The 16,826-nt window shown below is 41.2% G+C and overlaps 2 protein-coding genes across 4 annotated transcripts; one reads left to right on the top strand and one right to left on the bottom strand.

The window, feature by feature from the left end:
• Window positions 1-2,281: 2,281 nt before the first annotated feature.
• On the top strand, window positions 2,282-5,108 carry zgc:161969 (uncharacterized protein LOC569044 homolog). 2 transcript variants are annotated; one of them, XM_044181715.1, is made up of 2 exons: window positions 2,282-2,510; window positions 2,983-5,108. In XM_044181715.1, the coding sequence occupies exons 1-2, from the start codon at window positions 2,487-2,489 to the stop codon at window positions 4,708-4,710; spliced, it is 1,752 nt and encodes a 583-aa protein (XP_044037650.1). In that variant the 5' UTR covers window positions 2,282-2,486; the 3' UTR covers window positions 4,711-5,108. The 2 variants fall into 2 exon arrangements, with proteins under 2 accessions (XP_044037650.1, XP_044037649.1); XM_044181714.1 differs by having other exon boundaries at window positions 2,285-2,674.
• Window positions 5,109-6,773: 1,665 nt separating this feature from the next.
• On the bottom strand, window positions 6,774-10,587 carry aimp2 (aminoacyl tRNA synthetase complex interacting multifunctional protein 2). Of its 2 annotated transcripts, none has more exons than XM_044181716.1 (4): window positions 10,310-10,587; window positions 8,708-8,920; window positions 8,065-8,299; window positions 6,774-7,628 (listed from the first exon to the last, which is right to left on the bottom strand). In XM_044181716.1, the coding sequence occupies exons 1-4, from the start codon at window positions 10,436-10,438 to the stop codon at window positions 7,240-7,242; spliced, it is 966 nt and encodes a 321-aa protein (XP_044037651.1). In that variant the 5' UTR covers window positions 10,439-10,587; the 3' UTR covers window positions 6,774-7,239. The 2 variants fall into 2 exon arrangements, with proteins under 2 accessions (XP_044037651.1, XP_044037653.1); XM_044181718.1 differs by having other exon boundaries at window positions 10,424-10,582.
• Window positions 10,588-16,826: the final 6,239 nt, after the last annotated feature.

The following is a 16,826-nucleotide window of genomic DNA, read 5'->3' as shown; positions in this document are numbered from 1 at the left end:
CATCTCTCCGATACACTCACACAAACTCTTCCCTCCCCTGCTTTTGATTTTGATCATGCAGCTGACAAATTGGTTTATTAAACATGCACGAAAAAAAAATGCCATTCATGCCCATGTAAACACCAGATTAAAGACATGCTTAATGCATCTCTGAGCCAGATGGAAGGTTGTCAAACCAGCGGGGATGGCTTCGACTGGCAAGGTGCCTCAGGCTTGATTAAAAAAAAAAACTCTTGATGGTTCTGCCAGGCTGGTTTCTGTAGAAATCTGGTCAGCAGTTCATCTTAAAATAAGAATCAGCTATTTTGTGTTGTGTGCCAAATTAGTGTGAACGTGTCACATTTACACTAACAATTCACAGTTTAAAGCGTTCAACAACCCAAAGCACCTCAGATAACAAAGGTACAGAGGTGTCGCTATTCCTAAAAAGCGAACAACATGAAAGGCCTTCAGGACAGTGCAAAACTTAATTGAAAGGTAATGGCTGCAGGGGTTTTTAGGATATATGCCCTAATGCTACACTAACACAATCTCATATTATATGGACTACATGGCAAGTAGTCTGAGCAGGAATAAAGAGAGGTATGAGGTTAGGACAGTTCTTCACTGTTTCTACTCTTAGGCTACTATGAGTCTCAGTGGATCTGTCACTCTTGCTTTATACGGGTAGGTTAGTGCCTTTTTAGAGCCACATTCCCACATGCTGCCAGATGTATTAATGAACACCACTAGGGTGTCAGTTTTAATCTGTAATGTACTATCTTCAAAGATCCCCTCCAGATATATTTGAAGACCTATGAAAATACTCTGCTTGGAATAATAGTTTGTGTCAAACATGGTTTTTCCACAAAAAAGTTAAATTATGTCTCCTACTTAAAGTCCACTCTCAGTGTAAAGTACGTGCACTGGAGGTTTCACATTTCCACATCACACTTGTGTAAGCTACATTTTGCACCACGACTGGCTAACAAACTAGTTGTGACGTCACAAAATAATGCTCGTACGTCCTCATGTTCAACTCAGATTTAAGGTGAGCACAGAGAAACTTTCCCCCTCCAGCAGATTAATGTGAAAACAGCCTTCTAGTGTCAAACTCTGCACATGCATCACAGTGAAGCTCAAACGTCCAAATGAAGTAACAATCAGCGAAACACATTTCTGAGTGGAGGGGGACTTTAAATGCTAACACGATATTTTAACTGTTTGAGAAGTTGTACTGTCAGGTGCAGTGTTTCCATTTGGTGGAAGAAACCTATAAAACCAGCCAAAAACAAGGTTTAAGATTTTTCTAAATCAACACAACAGTTGTTAGACTTTTAAGCCTTTTTATGCAATCAGTAATGGTAAATTGATACTTATTTCTTTGTTTCTGTCTTAATCTACTTTTATTTGTGTGGCTATTTTCTGTAATTGCTGCTCAGATGGTCATTTAATGTTTCCCAGTAGTGGACTGTAACTAAGTACATTTACTCAAGTACTGTACTTAAGGAAAATGTTGAGGTACTTGCACTTTACTTGTGTATTTCCATTTTCTGCTACTTTATACTTCTACGCCACTACATTTTGGAAGCCAATATTGGACTTTTTACTCCACTACAGTTATTTGACAGCTTTAGTTACTTTACAGATTATTATTAATTATTAATACAAAATTAATACAAAAGAGTATTAATACAAAATAGAAATCAACTAATAAATCATGATGTATTATTATGGATTAAGCTACCCAGCAGTATATAAAGTAGTTTAAATTAGCCCCACCTTTACCAGCTGCAACATTAATAATGCTTACACATTAAAGCATCACTAATTATAATTCAGTGATATTATATATATTATTTTAAAATGGGCCATTCTGCATAATAAGTACTTGCTACTTAAAGTACATTTTGATGCTAATACTTTAGTACTTTACTTAAGTAAGACTTTGAATGCAGGGTAACAGAGTATTTTTAGACTGTGTTATTGCTACCTTTACTAAGTAAAACATCTGAGTAGCCTATTTCTTCCACCACTGATGATTTCTGAACTGACTGGATGGTTTTGAAACCATGTATCAATTAAAACGTTGTGACACTTTTACTTCCGCAGGCCTGATGGTGGCGCCAACTCGCTGCAACACTGGAGGAAAAGGAAATGCTGGTAAAAGTACTACCATGAATGTGAGTAAAAAAAACACAAGGAGAGGACCGTGACGTACCGGTGTGGGCGCCCATGTGTGTAATACGCATGCGTAGTGCTTCACTGTGTTTATTCTTACTGCTTTTGCAGACTGTCAATGCACATGTGCAAAATGTAAACAGTGACGACGGTGCCCACTCCTTGTAAGTTTCCTGGGCAACATCTGAACAAAGGCCTGCCCCTTTTCGTGAGGATTTCTCTACCACCATCGTTACTTTACGTGTAATCACGATTACTAAATCGGATTACGATACTTTTATTATATTTCAAGACGTCAATAACAGTAGAGATAGCGTCCGAAATGGATGTGGAGCAACATGAAACCAGCGGTGAGACTAAATCGGCCATGCATACTTGGCGTTATCGCCACCATTTCACGTACAAGGCAGATCAAGGAAAAAATATCATCGTCCAGTGTAATCTATGTCTGCCGAGGGTTAATCTGCTATCCACGTCGAAAACCTCAACATCAAACCTAAAGAAGCATTTAGATGTAAGTTACAGACAGTCAATTCCCTGACATGGTTTCCTGTACTCGTCAGGTTAATGTTTGAAAGAGTCAATGAATGAATAGCTGCTCTCCTGGTTAATAACGTTACATTATAGCTGCATGGTACTTGTGGCGCTGGATGCTCTTTATGTTCAACTTCGCTGAAAAAAACCCATCATTTTACTTTGCACATGTGTTATTTGATTTTTTTTCATTGCAGTTGGAGTTTGTAAACTAATGGAAACTCAGTTTATACAAATGACACGCCTCCAGCAAGTAACATGAAACTTTTTTGGCGTTTTGTCTTCCAGAGAACACACTTGGGCTGTGAAGCCAGGCCTGATGCCAAGAGGGGAAGGAAGAGAGAAGAGCACAATGGTGAGGAGAGTAGGCACTGCCAACTCAAGAAACTGAAAGCAGAAATCATCTCCAAATGCATGACCCAAGCAAAGATCGATGATCTAGTTTTTAACTTCATCGTGGAAGACTGCCAGTCATTTTACGTGCTAGAGCAACCTGGCTTCAGGAGGCTGATTGCAGGCTTAACTGAAGGGCTAAAGTCCATGGACAGGGTGACCTTGTTTACAAAGGTGGACCAGGGTTTCTCCAGGATGCGGGAAGAGCTGATGGCGAAACTCTCCAACATCCAGTACGTGTGCACCACGGCTGACATCTGGACAGCCAACAACAGAAGCTTCTTCGGGATGACCTGTCACTGGATCGATCCAGGTTCTTTGGAGAGGAAATCTGCCGCTCTGGGGTTCGCACGGCTGCAGGGCAGAATCACGTACGACACCATTGCTGGACGGATACACGACATCCATGTGGCATACAATATCGAAAGTAAAGTTCAGACCACGGTCACCGATAACGGCAGCCCCTTTATGAGCGTGTTCAAAGAGTTTGCGGTGGACAGCACGGAAAGTGACGATGACATTGGGTTCTACGAGAATGTGAGCGCCGTACTCGAGGGTGAGCCGGAGCAGGACATGCTTCTGTTTCTGCCCACTGTGCAGCGCTGTGCATCACACACCCTGGAGCTGATTGTCACTGAGGACTTTTGGCAGGCTGTGTCACAGGGGCCCATGTGCCAGCTACATTACAGCGCAATGGCCAAGGTGTACGCCATATGGAGCAAATGCCACCATCTCCAAGTCGGTATGGATGCAGCAGAGGAGATAGGAAAGATGGCACTTGTTGTCCCTGCCGTCATACGCTGGAATGTGGAGTACTGTGCTGTGCAGAAGATCGTCTCTCTCAGTGAGCGGGAGCTGACGGAGTTGTGCGCCCGCCTGGAGGTCCCACGCATGCAGCCCGAGGAGATGGCCTTCTTGAAAGAATACGTGACTGTGTTCCACCCGCTTGCTTTTGCACTTGAACTTTTCCAAGCGGAGCAGAAATGTTACCTGGGTTTGGTCATCCCAACCGTACTCAGTCTGAAGAACAAGTTAAATGAGCAGAAAGATGCGGCAACTTACTTCACCGATGTCGTCAATGCCATTGTGGTGGCTATTGATGTGCGGTTCCAAGAGCTGTTTGCCAGCACAGAAGCAAAGATTGCGACAGCGACGACTCCACAGTTTCGTTTGTGGTGGATTGCTGCCTCTGAGAGGGAGGAGATGTGCGCCCTGCTGGCTACAGAGGCATCCCAGGTGGAACCCTGTAACGTAACGTTACGTAATGTGACAGAGGCAAAGACCAGCCGCAATTTGTCAACCATTGAATCTGAAGACGACTTCTTCAGCTACGGGCCTGTGAAACCTGCCATTCAGATTCAGCAACGGGGAGTGATGGAGGAGATCCGCAAGTACGTTGAAGGAACGGGGAAGAGCCTAGAGTGCCTGCAGGACTTCCCCAGAGTGAAGCAGCTTTTCCTAAAATACAACACCACCCTGCCATCCACGGCCCCTGTCCAGCGTCTCTTCAGTCAGAAAGGCAACCTGGTCACCTCACAGAGAAACTTTCTGACTGACGACTACTTTGAACGCGTTCAGCTTTTGAGATACAACAGCAACGTGTGCACTTTGATCCCTGAGTGAATACATTACCGGTGACTCTCTCTCTCAGCCTTTTAATTGATGCAGAATCAAACCATATTGTGCTAAAATCATGACCCTGAATAATATCTAATTTCAGACATTTTAGCCCAGATATGTTTTCTAATATTCCTCCCCTACCTGTTTTGATAGGTACACATCTCTCGCTCCTAAATGACCTAATGAAAATAACTAACTGACAATCATGGACAATGGCATTCAAGGACTGAATACACTGACAAAAGCATCTTTCTATCTGTGCTTTTGTTGTGATTTGAAGTAGCCACAGGGTTAAACTGAAGTGATTTTGTCTTTCAGTTAAACTAGTTTTTTTCTACATCTCTTCAATGAGAATGCGTCTCCCTTTCTGTATGTTTTATATATAAAGAGACGAGGAAAGAGCTTTTTGTGTGTGTGTGTGTGTGTGTCTCGCCTTTTTCCATGAAAACTAATTGGAAACCAAAAGTAATTTGATTAGTGACGGGATGGGATCGGCTGCCTAATTTGCATGCAGCCCCGACTGCATCAACAGATACTGATTACCGTTTCAAAGAAGCCCGTGTTTGTGTATGAAGAAGACAGAGAGCACACAAACAGCAACATTTCCAGAGCTGCAGAGTCCCTAGTGTTTTCCTTGCCATGTGCCCAGATGTCAGTTAGGAGCTTTTGTCTTGTCAGGCAGCTGCCTGGACACCAACAGGAGGCTGTCAGAGCATACAAACACACACTCATACACAGGCTCGGTCTGGACTCAAGCTGTCGAAAACATGACACTTTTGAAGATGCAAAACCAAGCCAGAGAGAGTATGAAAACCCCTGGGATTTGCTTTTCTTTCTTTTCAAGATCATTGCATGTATGACTCTATGTATATATTCTAGTTATCTGTGTTTTTTCTTTGACTTTGCCTGCATCAGCCAGAAAGGCAGAGATATAAAACTCCCCAGCAGTGGACTGCTGTGAAACTGCCCTCACTGCTCCAAGATCTGTTCTGCTTGAGAGACAGGGTATTGGGATTCCATTCAACAACACATCAGCTGATAAGGACGAAAGCTTGAACAACTGATTGCAGTGAAAGAACACAGTAAATGTGTGTAGATAAAGGATTGCTGCAGAAAATACAATTGTCACGTTAAAAAAGAATACAATTCCACCATGCAGCCAGTTCAAAACTAGCGCCTTTAGATGAAAATTGCACAGTGCTAAACAGGTTTAGGGAGTAAAAATAGAGTAAACAGATAACTAAGAAATTGGGAGCTGCAGTTTGGTGTAAGACAGAAAAGCTGTAATAATTACATTACACATGCTTAAAGATAGGTCACTAACTGCTGGATGACTAAATCACATTTGAAGTCAAAAGTACTTTCAGATTGTGGATATAAACACATTTTACAGCTTTTGAAATAATCTCGGTGATTGTGTTTGAAGACGAGAAGTCTTCAATATTTTCTATAAGTTTTCAATATTACATTTGGAAAAAACTGTATTGCTCCATATCCATTAGAACATGTAAGAAAAATGTTTAAAATATGGGATTTGTACTGTAGTTTCTTTCAGTACTTCCACGTTGAGTGAAGAGAGGGTCAGGAACTACTAAATGTTGTATTTAAACTTATTTCTTGTAAGTGATATCATTTCAGCTGGAATGTAAAAATCTCAGCCTCTCCCCAATGGCAATTATTTGTGCGGCAATTGTGCACACTGCAAAAATACCAAATACCACATACCGGTAAAAAAAGATGTTCATTAATTCAGTCATCACATGTACCTTCACGTGTGATGACTGAATTATGGAGTAGAGATTTTCCAAAGTTGTCAGTTCTTGTGTTAACTTGTTTCCCTTCCTTCCACTTCATGTATGGTGGGAGGAGGTGCAGCTGTGTGACTCTGGATAAGATCGGCAGGTGAATGAAGTTGATGAATGACTATGTTGGTGATCTTCAATTTACAAATGACAATCCTGCCACCTGTTGGACACGGAGGTGCACTTCACTAAATGCCACGTTGGCATTCGAAATTAGTTTTTAAAGTGATCAAACAGTCGAATAAAACAAACCCCAGGCCCCAGTTCAAAGTTTGATCCAAAGTTGAGGTTTTAATGATTTCAGAAAAACAAAGGTACAAAGTATTACTTTTGAAAACACCTAGTAATAACCATCACCACACATTAACGCACACATTTAGAACAGGATCATATTAGGCACAAAGTGGGTGGAAGGTGTACAGTGTGTGTTAGAATAACAACTTCTATCAGTACCTTTGATTGAATCCATCACCAAGCCCTTGTCTTTACAGGCCTCTTATGCTTCCTCCCTTGCAAAATATAGCCTCTTTGTTTGGTGGAGATAAATACTTTAACTATCAACCATATTGCTTCTACCTAGCCTTTGTCAGTTCAGTGATATAGTACAGTGAGGAAGGAAGCATTAGAAGGTGCTCCAGACATGGCTGGGATAGTTTAATATTCTAATGCCCTTCTCTCACTTTGCTTGAGTAAGAAACTCTTCTGGTGTCTGGTCCCGGGACAGCCCCAGTCACTGCAGAAGTAGCTTGGCAGGGCTGAAGTGGCCCAGGTTCTCACAGGACTTGATCCAGCGCTGGACATGAGTGGGAGCAGAGGAGACAGAGCCACTTTCCAGCACGCAGCAATAGCAGGCAATGTCGGCCAGGGAGAACTCCGGCCCGGCCAGCCAAGGGTTGCGGCCCAGAGTGGAGTTGAGGGCCCGCAGGACGGTGGCCCGCTCCTTGGCACTGCCCTCTGCCAGCTGGAAGAAAGCTATGTCCACCCAGCTGTCCACCAGTGTGGCGGGAGCAGGGTCACTGGGGTAGGGAGCCAGCAGCTTGTAGAGGAAGCGCGCCACGTTGGCCTCACCCTCGATGGGACACATGTTCTGGACACTGAACTTCATCTCCAGTTTGGGAACTGGATTGGGCAAAATATGAACATGTCTCATGGTAAACAAGGGCACAATCATTTACAATATCCAGATCATGTTTGTGTGTGATTACAGTTTTTTTTGTTTGTTGTAACTTGCAGGTGCTGTTTTATAATCTTATTAAAAAAAAGTGCCACCTACACACTTTTACAAGAAATGACATCCAAATAGCATGGTTGTTGTGTATCAGGACTGCGTGACACCAGCATATAAAACTAGTTCAGGTACAGGATGGATAAAGCACATTTTTGTTTTGTTTTGATTTACTGCCAGCTATGTACATGTAATTGTTGCAAAGAATGTCTTTGTTACACTCCGTAGAGAGGTATTTTTATCTTCTCTTCCGCCTCACTTTCAGTCTTCCTACACTCCTTGTCTTCTGTCCATCCCCTAACACATACTGCCTCTCTCACTGTGCCTTACCGTCTTTCCATATGAGGGTGAATCCCAGCTGGAACATCTGGCGGGCATAGCTGTCTGCGTGGCGTGGACCGAGGCAGGACAGGAGCTGTGGCGGCACACTGGTAACTGAGGAGTGGACATGGACGGTGGAGAGCACCCGATAGTGCTGACACAGCAGGCTGTGGAGCACCAGCAGGGACAGGGGTGGCTGTGCCGGGTTGGCGTTTATGACGATGTCGCGGAGAGCACCGAGGTCCTTGGGACATAAACAAGATGAAAGGAGGGAAACAGGTGCAGTGTCCATAATAAAAAAAAGTATTACAACATTTATCGCCAATGCAGCCTACTGCACAAACAGACTGTAAGCAGTCCACACTTTCTTAGATGCTTCGAGACAAATTCCAATGCAAGCAAGTTGTGCAAGTTCGCTTAGTATTTATAACTTGCAATGACAGGCAGTTATGATGGGTGTGATCAGGAAAACATCTTAGACTGGTATTGCCACAAAATGCACTCTAAGTATGTCAGTAGCAAGAAACAGAGGCTTACGGTCAGTAGATGGTTCATGTAGGATAAAATCCAGCCTCACTAGTAAACATTGTTTCCAGTTATGCTAATGCCTGGATGCAGAGCACACTAGTATTGTTCCCACCATATTTCTTACCTTGCCCAGTAGTGTGTCCAGGTCTGTGACACCTTTGAAGGTTGTGGAGCACTGGGAGGAGAGGCTGCTGCTGACTGTCAGGTCCAGATCGGCATCTGGGGTGGTCACGGTCTTGGCCAGGCCATCCACAGCTGTTTGCAACTCATACAGCTTTCTCATGATCTCATCCTGCCGGGCCTCCAGAGCTTTGATGGCTGGGTCCACCTCGCCATTCTGGGGAGACAGAGAGAATCGCTCAGTTTGGCTGAAACCACAGATGAGAATTTGACGGTGTGAGTATTGAACAATTTGTGCACAGTCCTGCAACAGTTTTACAACCTGGGTGTAAGCTGGTGTCCCTGCATTTAACTGTCTTGGCACAGATAACATTGAGACAGTACTGAGAACATATTTAACATATGCCCAGTCTTGAGATAAACCCTACCTGTCTACACACACAAGAGGAATCAAAGAAAGATATCTCATGAAGAGATATTGAAGACTAGACTTTAGGTAAAACGGGTTTCAGCCTTGTACCACCAGATTAGGTTATACCGTATACTGGTGGTGATATGTGCAAACACGTCATCTCTACCCAAGATGGAAGTTAACACTATACGCTGCAGTGTTGAAGGTATCTAGAAAAAGTAGCAATATCGCACTGTAAAAATACTCCATTGCAAGTAAAAGTCCTGCAGTGAAAATAATACTTAAGGATAAGTACGTAACATTAATAAAATGTACACAAGGTATCAAAAGTAAATGCATTCAGTGCAGAAAAACAGCCCCTTTGAGTGTTGTATTGCTGATCCATTAGTGTGTAAGTAGTATTTTACTGTTGTAGTTGGACGAGGTGGAGCAAATTAGCATCATATTTTATTCATTCATCATATTATAAGTTCATTAAAAGGGACAGTTCACATCAAAAATACATATTTTTCAACTTGAAGGAACTATTTTCTTTCTACCGATAGTTCCTACATGAAACTGCTCACAACAAATCTGTGGATTATCTTGAGTAACCGGGTCACGATTTCTGGAAACAGACATTGCTGTTGACTTTTTCAAATGTATCTTTTTAGCGCTTTGAGCACGACAAGTAGAGTGCCATATAGTCCCATTATATTCCCAAAAAAAAAGGCAGACATCTCTACGGCCGATATCTCCAGAACTCTGCAACTCACACCAAAACAATCTAGATGGAAAAATAGCACTACAGGTAAGAGGAAACATATGTATTTTTGATTTTGGAGTGAACTGTCCCTTTAAGTTGTGTGCGTAAAATCTTCATTTGAAAAGTAACTATAGCTATAAGTAACTTCCAGGGGGCTCCTATGAACAGTCATACCATCATGATATACACTTCGATGATTATTAATGATGACAGTGTCGATGTGTAGTAATCGTTGCATCAGCCAGAAGTGAGATTAACATTACCCATTGTACTGACAAGCTAAGTTAGCTAGCTAGCATGGTTAAAGAGACAGCTAATGCTAATACACCGTGCGAGATGTATCAATACGTGAGAAACCAAATGACCGGCGGGCAACAACAAGAGCTAAATACAAGCCAACCAATTGAAAAAAAATCAACCATGTCGAAATGAAATTGGTCAACAGTTACCTGAAGCGCGTGTTCAGAGGTGCAGCTGTTCCCTTGCTGCGCGTGGATATTTGGTAACTTGTACATACAGGTTGGCAAATCAGTCTTTAAGTGACCACCACAGATGGGCTTTACCTGGTACATGGACATGGTGGAGGACAGTTAGTGGACCGTCAGAGACAAACAGTTAAAAACAAAATCCCAGGACTCAGATGTCTTCAGGAGCTGAATGATGTTGACAGGCGGCAGCAGCTACCAGCAGGTCCCGGTCACACAGGAAAACCGCCGCAGTGACGTCACATCCGGTGAAAGTAAAAGATGACTTGAAGTAATGTGGTGGCGAGTACTTTAATTCAATCGTTTGGGATTAGATAGTAGAGGAGCTTTTAATTTATTGTTTTAATATTCACACAGTGGTGCTAAAATCATCCAGATTCACAATTTCGTTACATGCCACCACATTTCTCTCCACGTGCATCATCCCAAGTGCACTAGAGGACGCCATAGTATAATTTATCACATCCCACCTTTGCACGCGCAATGCAGGAGGTCAGCAGCCGACAGAGGAGTTGGTCATACTGGCAGTGGTGGTAGAAGTACACAGATCATTTACTGAAGTAAAAGTAGCAATACCACAGTGTAAAAATACTCTGTTACAAGTAAAAGTCCTGCATTAAAAAGTATTAGCATCAAAACATATTTAAAGTACCAAAAGTAAAAGTACTCATTATGTAGAATGGCCCATTTCAGAATAATGTATATTATGTTATTTGATTATAATTATTGATACATTAATGTATAAGCATCACTAATGTTGCAGCTGGTAAAAGTGGGGCTAATTTCAACTACTTTGTATACTGCCAGGTAGCATATTCAATAAAAACACATCATAATTAATTAGTTGATTATATTTTGTATTTAATAATCTGAATCTGAAGTAACTAGTGACTAAAGTTAACAAATAAGTGCAGTACTTGAGTAAATGTACTTAGTTACATTCCACCACTGCATATAGTATGAATTTAACCATAACTTACCTAAGACAGATTGATTCACTACTGATGATGCAAACTAAGGTTTAGCTTAATGTGTGAAGTTGTGAAATAATTTTATTTGCATTCAGTTGCTTTAACATTTGATCAGAATTTACTTTTACTATTGTTTCTCCACAATGTGCTGTAAAATGAGCTCAGCAATGTTCAATGTTTTGATCAAATATAAATTTCAATCTTTTTCAGTGCATTTAAATTATACATGTAATCAACTTCTCAGGTGACAAATAATAACGTCACAGTGAAGATTACTGTCTTGTTGTTGTCCATGTCGCCCACGGAGGCATATCATATCTGCACTACAAATGGTTCAGTCCAAAACCTTATGTAAATAAAGTGGCTAAATATACTAATTATACTTTAAAAAAATGCAAGTAGTGGCTTTTTCGCATGTGTTTACATGTCTCGATATCTGTGGACATGATTGTATAAATGAGTCTAACCTGGCAGCTCTGCTGAGGTAATAGTCAGATCTGATGGCCAGACCTGAGTGAGAAACTGAGACTACGGAGGGAGCTGACACCTGACAGTTCACAGTAATTCTTTAAATCATGTAGGAACAAGGGACATGGAGTCTGTCAGGCTGTAGGTAGCAAGGGGGTGGGGTGACAAAGGCCTTGTAGGTGCTCAGATACGATCTTACTGAGTCACTGACATGTATGTGAACTGATAGATGGCAATGAATACTTTGCTTAGAGTTGCTTACGGTGCAAATACACCAAAGATTGATACCCCTTTCATATCTGTTCATTAAATATAAGCTGGTTAGCTTAGCTTAGCACAAAGACTGGAAACAGGGGGGAACAGCTAGCCTGACACTGTCCAAAAGTAAAAAATCTGCGTACCAGCACATCTAAAGCTCACTAATTAACATGTTATATGTCGTTTGTTTAAACTGTACAAAAACTGAGATGTGAAAACATCAATTTGCAGTTTTACAGGAGGTTATGTTCCGGACTATTTCTTGGCCTGGGAGTCACAACAGCTCAGAACCAAGAATAAGCGTATTTCCCAGAAGGTCAAAGTTATGCTTTAAACAAAGCTTATAAATTGTATGTGGTACGCAAGTTGAGTGTAGTTACTGAATCTCATGTGAGGATTAATATCACAGTTGAGATGCATAGTTAAGGTGCATTAAGTTCATATATAGGGTTTTGACAGGGGAAGGAATCAATCATATCACTGTACATGTGGAGTATTTAATCTGTGGGTGTGCTGGGATGGATGATGGATGATGTTGATACTTGAGGCTTGTTGGTTTAACATTTATTTGTACAGCTGTAAGGAGATTAAAGGTATATCCTTATTTGTCGTATAACCCGGAAAATATAGGCTACTATTAAAAGACAAAACAATGCAAACACATTAGTGCAAAAGAAAAATATGACGTTAAGAGCAGTAGTTGCAATGTTTGTTGATGAAAATTTCCATAAACTATGTTTTACACGCAGACACTTGTAAGTAATGTCTGAGTTTCTGAATGCACCATGGGTGTAATCCGAATTTATGAAAGTTGTTGTTAGTTAGTTGACTCTTTGTATGTATCTACCTTGCCATTTTATGGATGTTGTAAGGTGTTTACTGACCAAACTCCACCTAGACAAAAACATACTTTAGTCCTGTCCTCTCCAACCAGACAGTTTGCCTTTATTCAGCTGGTCAAAGTTTGTCCTGGATGACTCTCGCCAACTTATCTGACTGTGCCTTCTCATCTGGAAAAGTCTGCAAAGTACCTGTCTACATCTCCATGACAGCCATTACTCCGTCTGAGGTGCGTCAGAGGCTCCTCAGAGGTTTAAGCAGGGTGTGGCTTTTAGTTCAAATTGCAAACTTGCATTAGTGTAGTTAATAGACATGGCTCAATGTATGAAACCTATCAATAAGCGGTTATGTAAACAATAGACTCAAGCCAGGGTGGAAATAAAAATCGCCGTCCTGTGTGTATCAGGAGTGGCCATTGATATGTGTATGGCCTATCATTCATTAATGAATGGAAGCTGCACGCAGACATCATAAGGAGAGGCTCAGGACTAATGCTGGTTGGGGAACAGAGGCAGTGCTGTCATCCCCTGCATTATGGATAGAGTTCCTCACAAAGCCCATTCAGTCATCCTAAAACGGCAGTTAAATCTTTTACGAAGTTCTTCCCTGTTCTGACTATCAGGTAGCAACATCTCTGAAACCTCCAGGCTCCAAAAAGACTAGGAATGAGTCAAAATATCATCGGTGTTTGTCATAGCAGGCTCTGGGTGCACAGCGGATGTCCAAACGGTTCGGCTTCCCGTTACCTCGTTTGCTCAAGCTCTTCAGTTTGTTATCAGTTGAAGATGGGGTGCACATTAAAGTTTCACACAGACTTAATCAGTAAGGTGAGCCTAACACTCCTTTCTTGATATGAGTTTTTGGTGACAATGAAGCAAAGGCATCAATTATTGAAGTTCCAAGCAGACAAGCCGGCCTATGTGTCCATCCTGAAGCCCCTATTTAGACAAATGACACGGTACACTATAAGCAGTCACACAAAAATCTTTTAATATAAAAATTCAGTTAAGTAAAAGTTATGTTACGTTAAGTTATGTTTGCTTGCTTACTTTACTCCCTCCAGTAGTTAATCTGTTGTTTGTTACCTAGGCCTAATGCTGCATCATAACATTTCAAGGTGACTTCATTTAATTTCTTGGTACATCTCTTTATTCTAATAATACAAATTCCCAAAATGCATTTGTTTCTCATGGCATGACCCCTTCCTGTTATCTGAGAAATTGTATTTTCAAAGTATATGATTTACCATATTACGTGGATTTACCCTACTGTTCAAAATTACACATTTTTTCCATCAACAGAATAACAAGTACAAAGGACCTCTGCTTTAAAATTGTATGTTACATCGAAATCGCTGTCTTAGCTCTTAAAAGATGACAGAGCCATCTTTTAAAGCTAGCATTGTAAAAGAAATATCAAGACCTCCTCCATGTTCACCTTGCAGTCCAACAACTGCTGTTGTATGTAATTTTTGTCACATTGTCAACTCACCAGGACTGTCGGACTTTATTGGTCTGTCAGAGCTGCACTCTCCTAAAGAGAAACGGAGCTACAGTCTCTTTCTCTCGTTGCCTCCCTCTGCCCTTGAGTCCAGGTAATCTGCTTGTCACATTATCTTGTAGTGCTGTCCCACAGCAGCACATCCAGCAGTCAGTGTCGACCTGTTGGCTCACATTTCCTTCCTGTTTACTGCTCGCCTCTCCTGACCCGCAGGGGTCATGGCTCTATTGTGTGTACCTTGGCTTGTGTTACTACTGGCTTCCCCAACCTTGTCCCGCTTTCAGCTGTGTACCCCCCCCATTCCCATTTTCACTCCTCCACCTCATGTCTGCAGAGATGAGGCAGATATGGATACATGATGATGAGTGTTTTTGTCTTGATAGACAACAATTTGTCTGGAAATGTATTTGATTAACATGCTCTACTATGCATATACATGGAAAAGCATTTCCGGCGAGAGGAATGTTGGGGTTATAATAAAAAGGCTTTTTTTTGTTGTTAATGAAGTGAGTTTTAGGAAAAACAAACTGTGTAGGTGTTCATTGGGGTTTGAACATTTTAAACAATAATGTTTTTTATTATAATCTTATATATATATATATATTATAATTACTACTGCATGGATATCCGAAGTTTGCTTTTGCATACTTTTGAAGATTTAAACCCATTATTTCTTCAGCATTTCAATCAAAGACTAATCGTAGAGCACATCACTATCTTTCTTTAGCTATAAGCATATACAGTACATCATCACTTTTGAATCTACACTCAACTTTGCAATCTCTCGCAGGGTCTCTCTAACTTTGTTTTTGCTCATACTCACATACATAATTAACTTAATGTAACTTAATGTAACTTGCTCACTTAATCTCAAAAGCTTGTTTCACTCTATTGAATGCGTGATGTTGTGTATTTTACTGTGAACGTCTCTGGCTTTAGTCACATTGCTGCACTTTGATAGCAAAATACTTTTTCACATTTACACTAAATGATTCAGTTGTTGGTCTTTCATTGAGGTATAGAACTGACTTTTACTGATATTGTCTGAAATTGTAACATAACATATTAAACTGGGAATAAATCAGTATGGTTTCATCACATGTATGTCACTTTATAGTGACAGTGAAACTTGTGATATGAAAAGACGGACACAGGCATCTTACAGGCAGTAAGAAGTAAGGATCACTTTTAAAACCTCTGTCATTATTACAGCACACCATCTGAATCAAGCAGCAATAAGTATGACTACTCATCCTACCTCATGCTAATACCAGGTTATTCCCTATAGTTCTGAGTAGCAGGTGTCTGCTGTAATAGACAGGTTCTCCCTGTAATATACAGATAATTGAAATGACAGTAAGGTGGAACCACTGGAAGAACATGTGGCACTCTGTATTTTGGCGCCTCTAGTGGGTGGGTGAATAGTGAGGTAGTTGTTAATTTTAATCCCATGAATCCTGTAAGTGCAGAGAATGAAAAAACCGTATGCTATTTAAAGTCTCTTGGAGGGGGGATTCAGAGTTGTGAAATCTTCTGTCTGAGAATGTGTGTAAGCGTAATAAAATGATTCTGCTTTAATATATCCTGAGCAAGCTCTCCAGAGCTGAGACCTGGCAAAGGAATATGTGTAAGGCTAGCATTCACAGCTATAGCATTCTGCAGAGTTTGCATCTCCTATTATGCATCACACACACATACATACCCACTCACGCTGATGCATATATTAACACCAACTCTGTTGTGAGTGTATTTATGTGCAAACTTGGGATTTTGTGTGTTTGCATGGATGGCCATCTATGTCTGATCCCATATTTGATTTTTGCAAATGCTCTGGGTTTTGTGTGTGTGTGTGTGTGTGTGTGCGTGTGTGTGTGCTGTTGCCCTAGCCTGAGCAACACTAAGGTTTGGCTGGGTTTATTTACACAGCTGAGGTCAGGTGTCACTCGATCCAGCTGCTGTGACACTCAGGTGGTCATCAAGGTCACCTTGTCTGCTTTTTCCCTGTGCTTGCTCTGTGACTGTATAAAATCTCTCTCACACACACACATACTGTACACCTCAATCAGAAACCCTGTGTTTTCGGGAAATGTCTCACTTCTCATATAAGTGTCTGACATTCAATCTCATTTACCGCTGAGCTGCAGGTATGTTGCAGAGTTAGATATGGGTAAGTGAAGATTTAAGGACACCACAGAACTAAAAAGAAAATGGTGTGATTGTGTGTTTGTTTTGTGCATAGGCACATCTGGATCAGTATGTGCATACATGAATTCCCACTTTCTAAGGTTTAATTAGACCATCTTGTGCATATGAAACATTTCAACACTCCCTTGACTACCACAGTATTTCTTGCCATACCACCTGGTGTCATCTCAAACGATATCTGAGCAGGAGACATACAGAAACATACAAAGGTGTGGAAATAATGAAAAGAGCCACAGGAC

This window comes from Siniperca chuatsi, linkage group LG21, assembly GCF_020085105.1.
Source record: "Siniperca chuatsi isolate FFG_IHB_CAS linkage group LG21, ASM2008510v1, whole genome shotgun sequence".
In the NCBI taxonomy this organism is placed as follows: Eukaryota; Metazoa; Chordata; class Actinopteri; order Centrarchiformes; family Sinipercidae; genus Siniperca; species Siniperca chuatsi.
The sequence above is the reverse complement of the archived record's forward strand: the minus strand, read 5'-3'. Positions and strand labels throughout refer to the sequence as shown.